We start from the raw sequence: 21,755 nt of genomic DNA, 5'->3' as shown, positions 1-21,755 counted from the left end.
GAGTGTAGTTTTTCTAAAACGTGCGTTATATGCTGTTCAACATCAATTTGTTACAGGTATAACCTATAGTCTAATCCCCGACACCCGGGCTACGGATACACCTCGGTAAACGGCTTAAGTTTTTAATTGTTTTAATTTTCCAAAAGTACAGTGACCAGAGTTAATTCAGGCGCAATCCAGGTCACATTTAGAGTACAATTTACCTAGCTCCATCCCCCAGAACTAGCTCCATATTTAATATTGTCAAATTTTTGACACAAACAAAGCCGGTGTGTCTAGAATGTGATTGTAAACTAGTCCAGTAGCTGCTTCTAGGACAGAACATTCTTTAAAAACGATTTTTATCCCGGATCGAATTTCTCTATTAATGTACTTAGTACAAACTTACAGCCAAAGAGGGCGGTATACACATTATAAGTTAGTTCACGACATGAGAGAATACAGTACATATCACCTTTGACTATCTATTCTAATCTTCTTTCTGCCTTTATGTTTCTCTCTCGAGATTTTTTTTTCATTAAGACACTTTAACTGTTATTTTATATATACATATTTGTTTATTTTATTTTCAGGAATCGATATTTCGATAGTTAATCGATCATTAATAACACACTTTTTCTCTGCAAAATTGTAGGTCTATTAAATTCAAAAGTAGGGACAATATTTTAAATTAAACAATATGAACGCAAATATAATAGAAGTTAAATTAACTTGCACGGATCATTGTTTATATGCAGTTTAACGTTATACATTGTAAAAATACAAAAAATAGTAGTAAAAGTATTAAATGAAATACTGTATATATTATATAATCGTTGAATTATTTATTTCATTAATACATATTTTCTTTAATCACTCTTTTAAAAGAAAACAATTCCATACACTTGCTTTGCTAGACCCAAATAATTTTACCGTGAGTTTGTTTTTATATTTTTATATAGAATAAAAAGTTTGTTATAATTGTTTACTCCAATAAAACAAAAATACTCATATTTAGGCAAACTGTAGATGGCGGTATTGCAAATTTATGAGATATTTTCTGGGCGTCGGCACGTACCGCGGCGGTTTTCTCCCCGATTATACCACCCACTACTACACTGCACTAAGCGTATACTGTAGTGGTATCGCGATTTTGGTACCGGTGTAAAGGTAAGTTTTTGTTGGGTTAAATGCAGCTTTTTTAGACATATTTATATCATATTTATTTCATTATGGTATTAATCATTTCCGGACACTAGTTGTCATGCTTATTCATTTGTGTTAATTGGGTGCAATCTGTATTTTTATTGACCTGTTTTTGCATGCATGACTTCGCTATGTACTGAGAAAGCACTCATATGCACTAGAGTAGGCCTACTCTATTAATTTGTTATTGCAGATTACATTTTTATTTACATTCATGTTAAATATTTGTGTTTATGATGGTTTCAATTATCTTATGTCTTTTGCTATGCTATTTCTATGATATAAGTGCAAATAATATTGTTTCAAAAATTAGGTCGGTAGAAAGAGAAAGTACAACATTATTATCAATACATGAGAATGCGAAAGGATGTGTGAGGTCCTCAAAAAGGGGTGTATATTTCTTTCGGGTATGGAACGTCAATATCTATGGCGCGCCAATAGTTTCATGTAGGCCCTATAAAACTGAAATAGTAGAAGAATATATTTCAAACTGATAGAAAGTGTTAGTACAGTACGTACATATTCTCCCATTTCATTATCTACATTAAACCTGGCATACTGTGAGGTAATAAATGTTGAATATCATTTACATACAGTATACTGTACAGTAAACAAGCACTTGCATAAATGGCTATGTCTGGGTTTTCAAATATATTAACATAATGCACAACATCTATCTATAATTTACCAGCAGTATTCAACAAACTTCCGTGACATACATAGGCCTACAAATAATTGATGAATAAAGTGATATGAATTATAGAACATAGAAATGAAAAAATTAAAAGAAATATAATGTAAATCTACAAGCATAGAAAAACTACAAAATACCTGGCTGTTATACAGGAAATTAATTCATGAACTTATTTATTATAATAAGTTAAGAAAAGCAAGTTAAGAAAAGCAACCTAAGCTGAGATTCGAACCCGGAATCTTCTGCTTGATATGCAGGCACCCTACCATTAGACCACTAATGCTTTAATGGTATAAAAACAAGTAAAACATATGTGACAGTACTGTACAGTATAAATTGTAATTATATCAGAGCATTTTTGTGTAATTTACAGAGTTTACTAAAGAAGAAAGATGTCGAAACCATACAAAAACCAGGATTACCAGAAATTAAAAAATGAATGTTTGAGGAAGGGAACATTGTATGAAGATGATGAATTCCCAGCAATTGAGAAGAATCTGTTCTTCAGTCAAAAACCTCCTAGACCATTTGTCTGGCAACGACCAGGGGTAAGTCAGAATAAACCATTTAAATCCAACTTCCCTTATTCCATTTTGTTGTCCTATATTGTATTGTTTTTCCTTTTCTGGCCTCTAGTACTAAATATTGTAAAAACTAATATCTTTGTCTTAAGGGAGCACATAACACGCATCTATAATTTTCATCAAACATTTGATTGGGTGATTTTGGGTCATATAAAAATGATGAATGTATCTCGGTCGAGCTCATTAACACAAATTTTATAGCTGAAACTTCGCAACAGGACAGTACTAACTGTATGTGTAAAGTTTTCATTATTTATTCTATCCAGGACTGTGTTATGCTGCAAATCTTTTCTCCTATTTAGTTATTAAGGTCAAATGCTTTACACAACCAATCAACACCCATGCCAGCTGCTAAAAATAAATGATTCCTAATCAATCGGCATGGTAACAGATGCATTTGCCGAATGAATTGTTTTGCATTATGATTAAACTTTCTGAAATTATAAAAAAAGTCATTGATAGTATATGAATATTGAAGTACTTGAATTTAATATTAAATCTATTAGTTATTGACTGCAAGTTGAATAATCATAAATAAACATGCTGTTGAATATTCATAATTATGCTGTTGAATATTCAGAATTGTACCTTAATATTCATAAATACATTGCATTTATTAAAAACATTTTCACTATAATATGGATTCAGTAATAGCTTTTGTACTGTACAGTATCCTTGCCTTATTCTGAATTAATGAGTGATATTTATTTAGTATTGTCTATTGCATATTCATTAATTACAGTAGGTATGCTTATTCATTAATTATACTTGCAACCAATTAATAGTTTCTCTAGACCCTTTTCTTGGAACATTTTATAATGGACACAGGATTCAAAACTTTCCATAACACTTGAGGCATTTAAAAAAAATGCATAAAGTCAATATTTTTATTTAAATTTCAAATATTTCTCGCGTATATGCTATTACATTATCAATCCCAGACCAATTAGCAGAGTGCTAAATCTCCCATAATCCCTTTCACTCCATCCCCTGTGACACCATTCACTGGTTTTTAGCATAATTAAATTTATGCAAAATTAATGACAAAGATAGCAAAAACGTGTTATAATTTTGCTAAAGTGTTGTTAATATTTGTCCGCTGCTCATTATGATATTTGCACACTGATGATATCGTGGACGTGGCACCAGATTGGCTGATACTATGTATAAATTATGTCAACCACTGTTTTGGGTGTTTGCGCCATATTTTTCCATCAGATAATATGGATTACAGTGCAATTGTACAACAGTATAAACAAGATAATACATACAGTATATAGTAAAGTCTAAAGAATTTATGAAATGCAAGGGTGTGGATCAGTTTTCAAGGGTTGGGAATACTTTGGGATGGGCTAGAGCGGGTCGGTGGCCAATATACCAGCGGTACCACCTGTACATTTTAAAGGTATAATTGAGGCTTCTTGGAGTTTCAACTATAGGTTTAAAATAGTGTGTTGATATAATCTGGAATAAAAGAAATTTTGGATGGTTACAGCGCATAAAATCTATGACAACTACATCCATTGTTTATGTATTCACAAATATACTAACGACACAAGTTGTGAAGAAGTGTAACAAATGCCAGACCAAAGTCTAAAGCCATTTAGCTACAATAAAATTGGACCATTTTTTACTTTCACCAAATGGCTAAACAAAATAAAATTTTAATGTCAACCCAGAAGATAATTACAGTAATAAAGATCTTTTCCTGTTCATTGGAACTGTACTGTAGTAGACTAAACCAAATCTACTGTAATACAGTATGCAGTAGCAGATTATTAGGAGGTCACTCTAGGTGCTTTTATTACATAATAAAATAAAGTAAAGCCTTATTCAATGGCTTGTTTAGTGAGGATTAAATGATGCTCTCCTTTGTAAACTACTGTATAATTCCTTTTGTGAACTTAAGTAGCGTCACCAAACAAAAGCAGGATTCTTTACTTATGCTCTATCTACTGTAGCTACCTATCTGTGTTCATAGCCCTAGTGAATTCATTAAAAAATGGTATACCATCTTGGTGTGATAATCCCTTTTGCAGCTTAAACAAAGCTATACTAGGATTAAGTGCATGTAAATCTGGATAGGGACAGCAGGCCCATATTGACTGTAAAAGGGCTGAATTTGAAGCAAAACACTCTAGGGTACTGTAACCCTCTATTCATTAGTTATTTCATGGAGAAATAAGTTCTCCATGGTTATTTGAAATATACACATCATGCAGTATGTGTACACCTAAAAAATATGCAAATAGTAGTCCTTTTCAATCATCAAGGATTACTTTTCCTGTACTGTAAACAAACACCATAAAAAACATGACAGTAAAATAATATTTAAGTATTTTGGTATCCATTTGAACCGAGATGAAAATACATTTATACATTTGCTCATGGATATAGTAAATTGCTTAAAATTTCTCAAAACCTTAATGTAATTGATGATTTGTATCCTTGAGATGATTAATAAATATTATTATAAATTATGTAAATTATCACTGGAAGCTATAGCTTAGGGAATGCATTTTTAAAACTAACATTGACGAGTAATATGATTGGTAATTGCTGCAAGCAAAGCGGCACCAACCTATATAATGTCTACATTAGTTTAATATGTAAAATCTGCACATATACAATAATAATGTATATATATATGTATGTATATGTAATAAGATATAGTTAAATGTATAGTTTACTCTAGATAGATATGGCTATTAGATAGAAGCTCCCACTAAGATGTTTATGGTCCACTAGGCCTAAACCTGTCAAGTTTAATGGGTTTTAAATGTCTATAAAGTGTGAAAATTTAAATTTTACATAAGTCACTGTATAAATTGATATATATAATTGATATTTGTATATAAAATGTAATGTAGCTACAGTATATGCACAATTTATATGTTTATCAGTGTGTTTCAAGGACTTCCTGCTTTGTAGCGCTAATTGCGACCAGCATATTTTAAATTAATTCATCGTACATCACACTTTGAACATGCTAGGATTAGAAGGCTGACAGGACATTGACAAGTGAGAGGCCACCATAGTGTGAGATAGAGGCCATATTGATATATGTAATCATATTTTAGTTCTAGTATAAAAACAGTATTATTTTAGCACAGCACCTAGGCAAATCCGATGGAGTCATATGAGCTAAATCAACAATGTAATGATAACTTTGTGAACAGCTTCTTTTTTACATCAAGTTAGAATTACAAATTGCAAGAACCATTAATACTGTAATTTTCTTGTTTGCAATATTATTATTGAGTGTTTCATCCTTGAATCACAGAAAAGACCTTGTACATATGTAATTATAGAATTCAACATAATATTTGCAATAAATAATACAAAATGCAAATAACTATTATTGCACATTCATAAAAAAATGGTTTGTTTTAGATTTTGTTGACAGAAATATTTTATATATTAAAGTACAGTACAGTAAAACCCCTTGTTTGATAATGCCTATTATTAAAGGGAATGTGAATGAACAATAGGCAATAAGTTTTAACATGGGGGAGAAGAGAACATACAGTACCTAGAGGAGATGTGTTAGTTCCTCCATATGGGGGTCCCTTAATAGAGATTGTACTATATACTTTGTTAGTCTACTTAATTAGCATAAAATCATCATGAGTTTTAAAATGCTAATTTAGAAACAAAAAATAATTGATTTTTTTCTTAATTAATAATAATTTAATTTTTTTTTTTTCAGGAAATTGTGGATAACCCTGAATTTTTTGTAGGAGGAGCGAGCCGTTTCGACATTGAGCAGGGTATGCTTGGTAAGTACACATTATGGTCCACTTTTTATTCTCCTATTCATTGTAATAAACTATATACTAGTAACCTTAAGAATTTCCAAGAAAAACAAATGATTATGATCATCTTAACTGAAAGAAAGCAAATAATAATAATAATAATAACATTTTTTGTACCTTTAAATGTTTAAGGTTCGATTTTTTAACTGGTTTCAGAAGGTCGCACAAACATTTGAGTAACTTCGTGTGGATAGCGATATCCTTCAGAAAACTACCCATAAACAATTACCAATCAAGAAACCTGTTTACTTTTTAAATAAAAATTACACGATAACATGATGTTTTTGTAACAATAACCCACAACAGGCCCTAAATGTTATAATTTTGTGATACAGTACTTTTGTAGTAACAAATGGCTTGTTAACTTACACTTTTAAGAACACTTACACTCTGCTGTGGTGTCTGTGGTTTTGTAGGTGTACAATGTTTTGTCCATATAAAACAAAGTATAATATCCTAATACAGTAGTATAATTGTCGATAATACAGCAGTAGATAAACAAGATACAGTGTCCTGTTTTCAGAGAAAAGGTCTCTTCTCATACTGTATACTGCAATAATGCATTTTAAAGCAATTAATGCAAATGCAAATCAGCTTGTTACCAGAAATGTCCAGGTTAAACCTAATGCTCTTGGCCTATTTAAGCAAAAACATAGTTGTGACAATATAAAGTATATGGTTTTCTAGCTATGTCAAATCAGGGAGTTACAACTCCCTATTCAAATGGTAGGCAGGAGGCAAGCATTAAAAAAGGCTACGATTTTGACTGCAGAAAATAGGTACAATAAATAAATAACAAATAAACAACATATATGCACAAGAAACGTCTCATACACCTAACAGTCCTTAGTTTCACATTTCACAAAATTCTACTATTTAATAGAACCATTATATAACCTTTACTGTGCAGTAAAGCTTTTCCGAACTACATGCAATACAAAATTAACCAATCAGATAATAACGATACACTGAGGTGTGATATAAAAGGGACAGACCAGTCTAACAATATTTTTAAAGAGAGGAATAGCAAACATACTGTATATTGTGCCCTGTAAATCATCTGTAGAGTACGATCGTCTGTAGTGTAAAGTGTATTCATAATTTCATAAAGCTTAAATTCTAAAGTAATTGTTAGTTTAGTCCAAATACAGTACATAAAGAATAGTCATGCAATGAGAATGGCTTGTCTGATAATGTTATATGCCTGTGGTAAACCAGTGGGAGTAGACAATAGTGTTTTGAAACTATAGTATGGTTTAGAACTATGCTATATTGTCCTAATTCAAAGAAAGACCTTGATTGAACTTAAGAAGCTCCAGTGAAGTAAGTAAATGTGTGGGCATTTTGCATTTGTTTGTGTTTTTTAAGGCTTCCTGGAGCAGGAAGAAGTACTCTATCTCTAGTGTACTTAATATATTGTACATAACATAATGATATGGTGATATTTACTACAGTCAAATTATTTTGATTGGTCAAAAAAAAAAGAACGAGAACATGCTCTGCTTTAAAGTGTTTTAAAAATAAGATTATAATCAAAGTACGAAATTAGGCAAATATTTAAAGGGTGGGATTGCAAATAAAATTGAATTTAGTGGGTGGGATTACAGAGGACCAGTAGGACTACTCTAAATGAGAAATGTATTTACTGATGCCAGACAGATGTCCAAATATTACCTAAAATATGTAACATAAACAAGATGGTAAGATGATCCCCAGTGGCACTCGGTGCTGCTAGGTCAGTTGTTTCCATGCTTGTGATTCTTACTAGACAGAATTCCTAAATGGTCTACAGTTCAACTGCTTAAATTCCTGACATTTCCATAATAAATTAAATATTTTGAAGTGTGTGTCTGTCTGCAAACTCATATCCGCTGAGTTATCAGAAGACTACAAAAGAAATAACTCATTTGCTTTAATGACAAATATTTTCTAATGAATGCTCTATAGCATTTTAATTTAGAGATAATGATCCTAATAATTTACGTTCCAATCATTTTGGTTCTTACTGTACTGTGCCTTTCCCCTTTTTATATTCTCTGGATTTCTCAGCTTATAATTAACTACAATAAAATAAAACTAGTTTCCTTGGTCAGATGTTCTGCAAGAATTATAATTGCAAATTGTGTTCTAAATGTATCCAGTATAATTACATAAATACATACATACCTGGGCAAAATAATTGACCAATTAACTTAGCTCACTGATGCAAAGAAGCTACTTCATATAATACTGTATTTTAAATTATCATATTTGAATTTAGTATTTTGTGCTATGAACAGAAATGAATGGGAAGAAAAATAGGATTAGGTATGCTTTGATATAAGCATAACAATTTTGCATATTTCCATACAGAAATTGTATGGATGAATGATTTTTATCAGTTGTGGTAAAATGATGTGTATCTGATGATTCAATAAGCTAAAGAATGAATCAGTCTAATACTGTAGGTAAAAGGGGTCGATGCGATAATATTACATTGTATTTCAAGATTCTTCCAATAGCCTTTAATAATATCCTGTGGATTTATAAAGCACCTAATGTTGTCAAACCTCTAAGCTCTGTACATGTTATTATCCCAGTAATTTTTTTTTTATCAAACACATATGGAAACATACTCCCATAATGTAGCTAGTAATCAGCGCAAAGTTGTGTCTTGACCTTACCAGGTACCCACTTGTACACCTGGGTGGAGAGAGGCAAACATAAGTAAAGTGTCTTGCCTAAAGGATACAAGCAATATGACGAGCGTTGGATTTGAATCCATGATCTCACGATCAGTAGTCCAACGTTCAATACACTGCGCCACAAGCCTTTACATACAGTAAACAAAGATACTACAAAGGCTGCAAACTACAGAGGCTGCCGAATGCTGAACAAGTTTAATAATTAAAATAGGCTGCGGAATCCTTAATTAATTCTTTGAACAAGCCTAATAAAGTTGTAATTAAAACATGTGTGAAACAAAACAAAAGTTCAACCATCCATACATTGGATGTACAGGTATGGATGGAAAAGGGAATCTTGGAATCACCAACACTGGTTTGTTTACGGCGCTGTTAAAATTCCAACACCCAGTTATAAAATGTAAATACACAACAGCCTGCTGTTCATAAATCAAACATATTATTTTAACATTTTACAGTTTCAAACTACACTGACAAACCAAATTACACATTAGTAGATACCTAATATTGACACAAATAAAATGTTAGGTATTTAGGTAATTGGAATGGCTTATTTAAACTTATTACTACATTAAGAGCCAATCAAGAGCTTACTATACAAGAATGTACTGCCCAGTTCTGCCTAGGCAGCAATTGTAAGATTAATATTAATATCGCACCAAGAAGAAAGATATTTTGGCTAAAACCTTTATTTATTCATTATTTTCAGGTGACTGTTGGTTCTTGGCAGCCGTTGCATCTCTTTCACTCCAACAGAACCTCCTTCACCGAGTCTGTCCAGCAGATCAAACGTTCAAGAGAGATTATGCCGGAATCTTCCACTTTCAGTTTTGGCAGTATGGTGAATGGGTTGATGTGGTTGTGGACGATCGCCTTCCAACTTACAATGGTGAACTGGTGTTTGTCCATTCCAAGGAGAAGACTGAGTTCTGGAGTGCTCTTATGGAGAAGGCTTATGCTAAGTATGTTTAAAATTGAAGTACTTTTTAACTCGAAAGTACTGGTCTTCTGAAGGTCAAGGTTGGAAAAAATTAAACAAAAATTAATAATAATATAATAATATAATATTTAACTAAAAAAAAGATTTCAGCTCTGTAATGACCGTGCGTTTTATGAGCGTAACATAATAGTTTGTGAATTACTTATTTCTTGTAGACTCCACGGCTCCTACGAAGCATTAAAAGGAGGCAACGTTGTTGAGGCAATGGCCGATTTCACTGGAGGAGTTGCTGAAGCAATCGACCTTCGTGAAAAGACTCCTAAGAAACTCTTTAAGACCATGATTTCAGCATTCAAGAGAAGCTCTCAGATGGGTTGTTCCATTGAAGCTGTGCCTGGACAGGTGGAAGCTAAACAAAACAATGGTCTTATCTGTGGACATGCCTACACAATTACAGGTGTCACCAAGGTAAACCTTTTATGAAGTTTTATATTATGGTAGTCTATTTCGTACCTTTAACTTACCTGAATAAAGCCCAAGTAAAGAGCTACTCGAATATATAAAATTTGATTAAACACCCCATATCAGATAATGGTATATTCCATAAACCCTGCCCTCAAGTGAGTATTCTACTATACACTTACCTTTTCTTGTACTTGTTAATAATTGATGTTTTATTTTACAGGTTAACCTTCGTTCACGTCAGAAAGATGTCCGTCTTGTGAGGGTGCGTAATCCGTGGGGAAAATCAGAATGGAATGGTGCATGGAGTGATGAGTAAGTCTAACCACTTGTATTGTATGTCACATTTTAAACACCTTCAATTTGTTCCCAATTAGAAGTAACAACTTGTTTTTTTCATTTACAGGTCACGTGAATGGGAGGCTGTCTCTGCTCAAGAAAAGAAACAACTTGGTCTGGAAACTTCAGATGATGGGGAATTCTGGTAAGAACGAATTCTTAATAACCTCAGTAATGAATGCAATAATAGTAAGAATTTTAACCATTACTGATTTATTAATACTTAAATATCAAGATGAATAAAGGAGATGAAATGCAGCATTTACCTAATTTTTCTTCAGGATGGAATTCCGTGATTTCACCCGTGAATTCATGCGATTGGACATTTGTAACCTTCCACCAGGAGAAGTGTTGAGCAAGAAAAATTACAATGTGAATGCTACTCACGGCCGCTGGCAGAAGAACTGTTCTGCAGGGGGTTGCAGGAACTTCCCAGGTTTGACCTAAATATAAGGAAAATTGTAAAATTAGTAAATCATCTTTATGCACAATATTGTATTGCATGAATTTGCCTTGTAGTAGATAAGTGTATTCTATCAAAGAAATGGAAGAGTGTGGACAAAAAATTAGGAAGCTGTATAAATGTGACCCATGTGCGACTGTACTTCAACAAGGTTCTGCACAGTATAGAAAGATGTTGATGAAAGACTTTGTGCTTCCATCAGTCTTTTAAACATATACACTCTATCCTTGAAAGTAGATTAACAGGCTGAGGTTTGATCTCTCCAATTTGGTAGGTAATACCTACTACTGTACTTGGAAAAATAACATACAATAATGACATATTTATTATAATTTTAAACAGACACTTTCTGGATCAACCCACAAATCCGACTAAATTTGGAAGAAGAGGATGGTAGTGACGATGAGGATGACGATGATGAAGAGGACAACGCTGTCAAGATTGAAGGAGGATCTACATTTATTGTTAGCCTCATGCAAAAACATCGCCGCAAACAGAAGAGGATGGGTATTGACAACCTGACAATTGGCTTTGCCATCTATGAGGTATTATTCTAACTATTACAATCCATTTAGTATCCCGATTATTGCACACAAATGCAAGGTTTCATATCTGCTGCAAGTACAGAGGTTTGTGAAATGGCAGAATTCAAATCTCATTCCTCTCAACAACAACAAAAAAACACATCTGAAAAAAAAATTCCTCCAAACTCTACTGGTGTCCCATCCATTTCAAGATACTAATGTATAGGGGTTTTCAATTTCAACTAGTCATATCACGCTCTTGGAGGCGAAAGGCTAGTGTCGGTTTATCCAGGTAAGCTGGGCACGAAATAGATATGATTTCATTCAGATGTTCTTTTCTTTGATTACATTCACAATAACTTTAATTTTCAGTTAAAAAGCAAGAAGAACAAGAACATGGAAATCATGCCAAAGGAATTCTTCTTGTATAACGCCTCCAAGGCCCGTTCCAATACATTCATAAACACCAGAGAAATCTGTGGACGTTTCACACTACCAAAGGGAGAATATGTCATCATACCTTCAACATTTAATTCAAACGAAGAAGGTGACTTTGTTTTGAGAATCTACAGTTTGAAGAAGTCACAGGCCAAGTGAGTTGATAGTTGCTTTTTGGAAATGAATACAGTAGAAGCTTGGGACTCGGTTTCTTCAGAGGTGTTCCCTGAATAGAGGTTGACCGTAGTGTTAAAACATGTATTTCCCCTTGTTTGTTTCCTGTTTTAGTGTCCCTTGAGGGATGTCCACATGAGGGTTTCTATTTGCTGCAAGTGTCATCCAGTGTCATCAATATACAAGGAGGTGATTGCAAGATGTGTTTTCTCTCCAAAAAACAATCTAAGAAGTACTCATTTTTTGTTCTTATTTCAGAGATATTGATGAACAAACTGGTGTTGTTGAACTTCCCAAAGAGGTAATTCATTTTTCATTTGTTTGTTTGCCTGCTTTTTTCTTATTGTAGTACTCTTATTTATGTTTGGTTATCTTTTAATAAACTGGGATACTTTTGTTGTCCAAAACAGATTTTTCTTTTGATTCATTTCTAAAATGTTGAAATACAAAACGAACAAATAGATTTATTACTTTAATTTTTTCCTTTTCGGTTTTGAAAACAAGTAACCCTTATATGAAATACCTCAACCAAAACTGCCTACTTATTCATTTAATTAAAACCTTTGTTTTCATATTCAAGTGTTTGTCTTAATAATATACAATATATTTTATCTTATTTAATGTTTAATGTGTTTTCTTTGTATGTATCAGTTTGTTTTATTATTATTATCATCAGTTTTAGTAAATTCATTTTTTTGTTAACTTTCTATATTCAGGAAGCTCAGGTAAAATATTTATCTTTTTTAAAGATATTAACAACATTTATTTATAACTAACATTGAGTATTACTATTGCATGTCAAAATGGAACAAATATATACACTAGTATTAGAATTAACATTTTTAATTATATTATATGTCTTTTTAAAGACAATTAATAAACCTGTGACGAAGGTGACATCAGGGCCCTGTTACCAACCCAAGAGTATATTCTCTCTCTTCTGGTCAGTTTTGGCTATACGATAGTACAGTTATCAATATCATTGTACATGACAACAGATTTTACCAATGTCAATATATTTCTGGGGAGAAGAATTTATCAAATACTAACAGCATGAAATTGTAAATGGTTAAAGATGTATTGTCCCCAAAAAATGAAGATTAATAAAATCAGACTTTTGATAGGCCATTTTACAGTTTTAATAAAGTTATTCACTTAAAAAAAAAAAAAAATTTCAATTGTAAAAGACAAAATAAACGGTTAATTTTAACCAAAAACCCATTGTTTTGCTTTAAATACATTTTTCAGGTAATTTTTATTTTCTATCCAGTTTTTGGTCAAAGTGAATAACTATTATGTGACATTAAAATGGCATATTCAACAAAAAAGTTTTAAAAATTATTTTTTCAGACAGACAATATATCTTTAATAATACTGCATGGACAATATTTTATTTTAATAAATTAAAAATATTTATTTAGAATAAACTAAACCTGCATGAAGGACTCTTGACCAGTGGCACTATAATAACGTTGACTTATGTCCAGTATAAACAAATTCTTTTAGTATTAGCTACACTTTAATTTGTATTTTACACCTGGACACGATATTGGGATCACATACTGTATGCAAATATATAACCATATTAGGTTATATTTACAATAGTGCACATTAAAAAATATTATGTTTGACTTTTATAAGTTATTGAATGCTTATTACTTTATACTTAATGTTAATAAAATAATACTGATAATGTAACCTAAAGGTACCTCACAAAGCTATTTTATTAAAACAACCTTATATGACCGAGTATAATACCACCAGTTTATTTAGGCTAAATCGGACCGGAGAGATGTAAAATATTTAATTTTACATCTTTGGTATAATCTAACCCTATAATTTCCCCAAATTTCATACCAAGACCCCATGGGACTATACCCGGTCATAGATGGTTTTAGTATAGACTAACAAGTTGATAATGAGACTTGAGTAGGCCTACTTTTATACTAGGGTGATTACTAAAAATTAAACAAAAACCTACATACAGTAATAGTATGGGTAACTTGTTTGAAATGATTAATAGGCCTACAGTGATACAGTAAGGCCTGGCTAACAGTTTGAAAATAGGTTGTTAGGATACTTGGAATGAATTGAATTGTAAGTCTTACTGAATTGCTTTACAGTAGAGAGTATAATCATTGTTTTCAATCATTTATGTTGCGTCTTCTTTCTAGCCGACTGAGGGAGCACCAACAGCAAAAGCGGTAGTTTGTTTGATTTAGTTGTTCTGCATTATATGCCTGTTGCATAATTTTGCATTTTTAATTTAAATAATTATACACATTTTCTGTTGTATTTACCTTTTTAGTTTCATTTGAATTTCAGTTTGAATGTGTTTTGCTTTTGTTTTTATAAATTAATAAATTGCAATTATTAAGTAACAATTATATATCATTAGTTTTGGGGGAATTATATACAGTATTTAATGCATATTTGAAATTCTGATATTTTACATAGATGAATTAATAATTATGATACTCTTATACTATATTATCTAATCTTATTTCTAATATATTAGTACACGCTGTATGCTGAAAACCTTTCAGAAATGGTATTTGCACATAGCTTGTCTACTCATACAGTATATAAATACTACAGTACATAGCATGGCATTAGGAATTACCTTAAAATACTATGGAATGTTATGTTATTAAATAATATATGAAATTATATATTGTGCATTTTATAAACAATAAAATAACTGATTCTCTGGATTTTTTAGGCAAAGGTTTAACAACATCTAAACTAAAACTTATTTTATAATATTACTAATCAATTGAAAACTAGCAAAACATAACAGAACTGCATAAAGTACACTTTCAAACCAACCTGCGTTGTTAGCTTCTACCTTTGAAGCCTTCATAACATAAATTGTAACAGGGACTGATTCAAGGACCCGGGCCCAATTTCAGAAATTGTAATGTAATGCAAAAGCTAGGACATCAAACAAGCACTTCATTTCACCATTTTGAGACCGGAATCCGCCACTTCATATTCCCATTTTATATACACGAAAGCAATACACAGAATTGTCTTGAAATTAGACACATCTAGGCTGCCTCAAGACATTCCTTTTAAATGATTCACCAAGCCATAAAAAGATATTGCCATTAGGTTGGCCTGCAGTGCGCATTATGATTTATTATACAATAGTTTCTTACTGTATGGTAAATTCAATAGTATATAATTAGTACTAAAAAGTATATCAATATCAATTATTAGACTATAATAAAGGGTGATTTATTATAATAAATATATACAAACCATACTGTTATTATATTCTTAAAGTATACCTTAAGAAATACTATATTTTTACATATTGCTGTAATATATTTCTCTGTTTTTCTATCTTTTTTTTGTTGTTATGAGAAAGATTTATTTGATAAAAGTGATTCTGTATAGTGCTGGACTAGAATTTGCATTTTGAGTGCAAGCTCAGCATTTAATGCTATTTACATTTTGTTGTTTGATGTACTAAAATCATGTTTACATTTGTTTTTGTGTAGCCAACATTGACTGCAGAACAACAGGCGGCATTTAATGCCCAGGAAGAGAAGTTCAGGGAATTCTTCCAGAAACTTACTGGAGATGTATGTACTACAAATTACTGTGTATTACTAACTAAAAAATATTTGGCACCATGGGTTTGAATCACATGGCTACTCTCCATTCAGTGACTGTAATGTATCCTGAATGAGATGCTAAGCCAGTGATGTTGAATTTTATATCAACAAGAGTTTTGGGTCCTCTCTCTATCTACACTAGGCCTCAGAAATGAAACAAAAACAATAAATACAAAGCTATTAAGTACAAAAAACCCATCTCTATTCTCACCCAACACTGATTTTTAAAACATTTGTAATTTTAGGATATGGAAGTAGATGCGTGGGAGCTTAAAGATATTTTGAATGCTGCCCTGAAAAATGGTTGGTATATTTTGACAATAATCACAATGAGATATTTTGAAGGAATTGGGAAGGGAAGGAGAGAGCATGGGAATGGAATACATGCAAGCCCATAGCCAGGGAGTTCAAGCAAACCTCCATTTTTCCTGAAAGTGCCCTTTTGAACTAGAGACCAGTCAGTGATAGTAAATAAACCTAATAAATTCTTGACGATTTTTGTTCCTTTTGTGGAAAAATGAACCCCCTGTAAAAACCCTGGCTACGGGCTTGTAAAGGATGAAATATATTGAGAATCAGTGCATAAAATAATTACATCTAGATATAGATACTGATATTGCTTGACCCTATATAATGAATTACCATGGTGAAATTGAGCATGTTTGCCATAGCAACAATACAGGTTTCTCTTCAATTAATATTTGGTTGTTATGAAATAATTTTCATTTAATAACATTTAAATCCAAACTAAATATTTCATCTGTAAATTACTGAATTTTTACAATTTTAAATTGGTTCAATAAAGTTTATTTTAATTGAAGAAAGACTTGTAATAATAATAGATACTTAGCACCAATTATTTTTTATAATAATATTAATATAACATTCTCCTCTGCTGTTTATAACATATATCCTATTCATTGCATGGTGGTAATTTGCTGATATAATCAGATATCAAGAATGGTGAGAACATTATTAATAATATATTTTTGTAGTTTTACCTTTAGTTTTACATTTTCTTTAGTTTCTGTGGAACTATCATCAGAAAGCAATGCTAATGATGATGCGTCATGTGTGCTCTCCTTTTTTTCTTGTTTTGAATTTCTTAAATCTATGTACCATTTTATTATTACCATACTGTATAATTAGTAGAGTGAGCCTTGCTTGTTTCATTGCTTTTCTTGTACTTGTTATTTATATTTAATGGATCATTTCTGTTTCTTTCTTTCCTAAAACTGTACTGTACTCCCTAAAAACCAAAAATTCGTTCTCCCAAAACCAGAAAGTCGTTCTCCCAAATCCAGAAACTCATTCTCCCAAAACCAGAAATTCATTCTCCCAAAACTAGAAATTCGTTCTCCTAGAACCAGAAACTCATTCTCCTAGAACCAGAAACTCATTCTCCCAAAACCAGAAATTCGTTCTCCTAGAACCAGAAACTCATTCTCCCAAATCTAGAAACTCATTCTCCCAAAACCATAAATTCATTCTCCCAAAACTATAAATTTGTTCCCCTAAAACCAGAAACTCATTCTCCCAAATTTAGAAACTCATTCTCCTAAAACCAGAAATTCATTCTCCCAAAACTAGAAACTAGTTCTCCCAAAATAAGAAACTCATTCTCCAAAATCTAGAAACATCCTAACATCCATCCTAAAACAAGAACCTCTTTCTCCTCAAACCAACATTTGTCACAAAGGCCCTAAATTCATCCTATTATTTAAAATGCATTCTGAAAACCAGACTTCCTGGGTTTTTTTTAGAGTTGGCTGTATTACTGAAAAAATTTAATTTTGTTCAAAAATACTTTTACCTTTTTAATGTTATTGTTAATTACTTAGTGTGACCGATACTTTTTGTTTTCAGTCTTGTTCAGTCCAAACTACAAACTGTATTTTAACTGCTTTATAATGTTTGAAGTAGTGTTTTTTTTGTAACATTCTACATTTGACAATAATATGCCTTTTCATAACAATATGATGTGCATTTTTGTCTTATAATACATATAGTATCATTTCAAATATATTATTGTCTCTATTAAAACAAATATTGTAGTAATGTAAAGATATGGTTTTTCATTGTTTAAACAAACTATTTTGAAGATGTATTGATGAATGTTCACTTATTTTTCTAGAACTCCATGGCTCATCCGGTTTCACCCTTGAATCCTGTAAGAGTATGGTGGCTCTTAACGATGTATCCTTTTTTAATTTATGTGAAGTATTTTAGTATGGGAGTGATTAGTGCATTTACAGTAAGAGGTGGTTGATAATAAACACTTTATCATCTTGTATCATGTTTTTAATAAGCCAACTTTTTTTAAAGTAATGAAATGGAACATCAGCTTCTCAAATTTCTGCTATATGATCTTTAACCTCAATATAATTAGCTTGATCGCTCAGGCAAGCTTGGATTCGATGAATTTAAGGCCTTGTGGAGAGACATCAAAAGATGGAAGGTAAATCTTTTTTCTTTATACACTAAAAATGTACGAAAACAATGTAACTTGCAAACGTTACTCTTCTTCATTACAATTTTAAACTTATTTATTTAAATTTTCTTTTTTCAGGGCGTCTTTAAGAAATTTGATACCGACAACAGTGGAACATTTAATGCATATGAGTTACGAATGGCACTCCGAAGTGTTGGTAAGGTGTTTTGTACTATCAAAGTTTTAAATAACCGACGTACTGTAAGCAAAATAATTGAAATTGATTATTATAAATTATAATTTAGGGTATACTGTGAGTTCAAAGACATTCAGTGCATTGGTATTGAGATACGGGGGAAAGGACGGTACCATCGATTTTGATGATTTCATTCAGTGTACCATCAAGCTCAAGCATATGTTTGGTAAGCATTCAATTCCGTTAATCTTTTAATGATTTTAAGTAAAGTATCTCTTGTCACATAATAGCTATTTCAAATCTTATCGATTATATTTGGTCAAGTTTGGACATAGGTATGAATATACCAACAAGGAACATTATTTTAAATTTGAGTGGGACTTGTATGCTCTAGGGTGGGCTTACACTAGAATCTGTATATCTGTTACTTTATAAAATGTGTTCCTTGGTAACAAATCTGACAACTTTCTTTTTGTCTGGTCTTGCTCCTGAATTAGATGCATTCAAGAAGAATGCACCAAACGGTAAACAGTCACAATTTGAATTGGATGAGGTAAGTTTAAAAAAAAAAATAAATAAAAAATGTGGATTATTGTAATATACATATGATGTTATTATTACAGTACAACTATGAATGTTTAGTTGTGTAGTTTATACTGTATGGTGTACCATACAGTATATTTGTTTACTGTGCATAATTCTAATTTCCAATTGAATTCATATTCATTCCACCATGGCAATGAAATAGCACATACAAATCTTATATTTTATTTTTCAGTTTCTCCAGATGTCCATGTATTCATAAACGGCAAGAGGCCCACATAAAGAGGATGACCATCTAGCACAGTTAAATAATAAATACATTGGTTGCTTTAGTCTAGATTCTTTTTTTTTTCATTCATAGCTATAGAATAATTATTCACAAAGATTCTTTATTCCAATTATACATTTGATGTTTTCTATAAAAAAATATATATTAATATTATATGATTTAGATGGTGCAAACTGGAAAAATGTGTACCTAATGGCAATTTGTAATTGTTGACAGCTGAGTTTAATCAACTTTTTATTCTGTTTCAAGTATTTTCTCTCAAGTTTTGTAGTGCTGTAAATGGTGATTTATGTTTAGTTCAAGTATAATAATAAATTTGTAATTAAAATTACTGGTTCATTAATCATCCCGTAAAAACTAAAATCAATTTACAAGCCAACAGTATGATTTACCAACCTGTTGAGTATGGTAATCACAGATGAATCATTATGTAAGCATTCATAATTATCATACAATTACAGTATATTTATGTATCAGTTTAGCAGATTACATTACATATTTTACATAATACATTATATTCACATAAAGCTCAACTGGCAGATTACGTACATTTTGTATTTTATGTATTCGTGAGCTCTACCACTGTAGGTTAAAAAGATGTGTAAAAGTAGATGTGAACCTAAATACTCTATGGGGATATGTAGTAATGCACAACAATTTGTATTCACAATAGATGCAGGACCTCATTTTTTGGCTTTTATTATTGTTTGAATTACTAGTTTAGATTTTAAATGTTTTGCTGTGTTTTTACCAATCTTGTAATACATAAAATAAATGTAATTGAAGGCTATGAATAACAAACAATTAAAATGTTTATGTTTTGATACGCAATTTTTTTTTATTATGGCATTTTTTGCTTTCTTATATTAATTTAATATTTCAATTTTTTTTATGGAATTAGTTTTAAAATTACCTTGATATTTATTAGATGATTATTTAGATTACACTTTAGAAAGCAGAAATATCTCAATTTTCATTTCAGTGTTTAAATACTCTATAATCTACATGTCAGACATGGATTCTAAAAATATCTAAACATATTTTAGAGCCAAAGTAACATTTTAAAGTTTGCTAGCAAGCAGAAAACAAACATAAAACTGTATTTTATTCAATGAATTCTACCTGAAAGTTTAACCATGGGCGTTTTATCATAACCTAAATACCATTAAATTGTAGAATAAAATTTATCAATGTAGTATAGGCCTAGTGTAGAATATATATATTGAAACTTTCTATCATCTATTTGTTTAGAAAATTTATGTACTATGTGTATTGAGCCTGCATGAATAAATGTAAAGATCCTTTGGATTTTCTTGGTTGCTATTCGGTGCTTGAATTAAAAGATTGATACGATGCACACTACTTGATTGCAGTTCAATTTTGCTATTGCTTGACAGTGGTTCTAAAAATGCGTATGTTAAAAAGACAATTTTTTTTAACAAAGTAGGCCTACACAGTGAAATGCTAATGTAAAGTCAATAGAGAAAACAATAAATAGCCTAAAATGTATGGCAATTATTGAGAATGTGCTGCTGTAACCACCTTCCCCCTCCAATTTATAGCATACGATACGACTTACGCACGATAGACGTCTGTTTCTAGACCTACACCCCAGCCAGTGCCTGGGAGGTCAAACAAGTGCCAACCAAAAACAAAAAGTATATCGTGATCGTGTATACCAAATTATGTGGCAGGAAGAACGTCACGATATCGTGTACGATCGTAAAGTAATGGTATATATCCGCCGTATATAGGCCTGCGATATCGTCACGTTCTTTTTAGGACTGTTCACTGACTAGGCCTACCAGCACCACGGTCGATACGAACGATCGGGGAAGCACTCTATCAAACATGTGCAACATGCCTGGTCTGGCAATATTATTTTAAATACACGCAAAATAAGTAGGCCTACTCACCACTCTATTCCAAATTGCATCAAATCTACTAACAATGACAACTTATCTTTGTATTTCAAAAATCTAGTTTCTCTTCTACATAATACATACTACTTCTCTAAAAGGTTTTGTTTTCCTCCTGCGCTGCTAGGTGAGGCTAGTCCGGTACGGTCCAGTGTCTCGTGTTTGAAAGAGAGCGCGGCAAAGCATTTACATCCGGGGCCTCGTTGACTGCTCTCTTCTGATTGGTTTGAACTTCCTATCAAGTCGCACGTGGACGTACGATAAACAACACAAATCGCACATGGCAGTGGCACGTGCGACGGTGCGATAAAAAATATAAATAGGTCCAAACGCACTCTGTGTACGATACGATACATTAATGGTTGTTTAGATATATTTGTCTAGACGGCCGTCTTGAATCCGCATAATTATGTATTTTGCGCCTATAACATACGGATAGCAGTGTCTCGCGA

At 31.8% G+C, this 21,755-nt stretch overlaps 1 protein-coding gene across 1 annotated transcript; it reads left to right on the top strand.

Annotated features, from left to right (window-relative positions):
- Positions 1 to 1,034: 1,034 nt before the first annotated feature.
- LOC144852519 (calpain-9-like) lies at positions 1,035 to 20,692 on the top strand. The gene is made up of 19 exons (XM_078710368.1): positions 1,035 to 1,149; positions 2,253 to 2,427; positions 6,173 to 6,242; positions 9,672 to 9,924; positions 10,118 to 10,370; positions 10,588 to 10,679; positions 10,771 to 10,848; positions 10,985 to 11,139; positions 11,509 to 11,711; positions 12,063 to 12,283; positions 12,561 to 12,603; positions 15,809 to 15,892; positions 16,171 to 16,228; positions 18,060 to 18,121; positions 18,315 to 18,383; positions 18,495 to 18,573; positions 18,662 to 18,778; positions 19,050 to 19,105; positions 19,331 to 20,692. The coding sequence occupies exons 2-19, from the start codon at positions 2,272 to 2,274 to the stop codon at positions 19,355 to 19,357; spliced, it is 2,076 nt and encodes a 691-aa protein (XP_078566494.1). The 5' UTR covers positions 1,035 to 1,149; positions 2,253 to 2,271; the 3' UTR covers positions 19,358 to 20,692.
- Positions 20,693 to 21,755: the final 1,063 nt, after the last annotated feature.

Source organism: Antedon bifida, chromosome 9, assembly GCF_963402885.1.
Source record: "Antedon bifida chromosome 9, ecAntBifi1.1, whole genome shotgun sequence".
Classification (NCBI taxonomy): Eukaryota; Metazoa; Echinodermata; class Crinoidea; order Comatulida; family Antedonidae; genus Antedon; species Antedon bifida.
The sequence above is the reverse complement of the archived record's forward strand: the minus strand, read 5'-3'. Positions and strand labels throughout refer to the sequence as shown.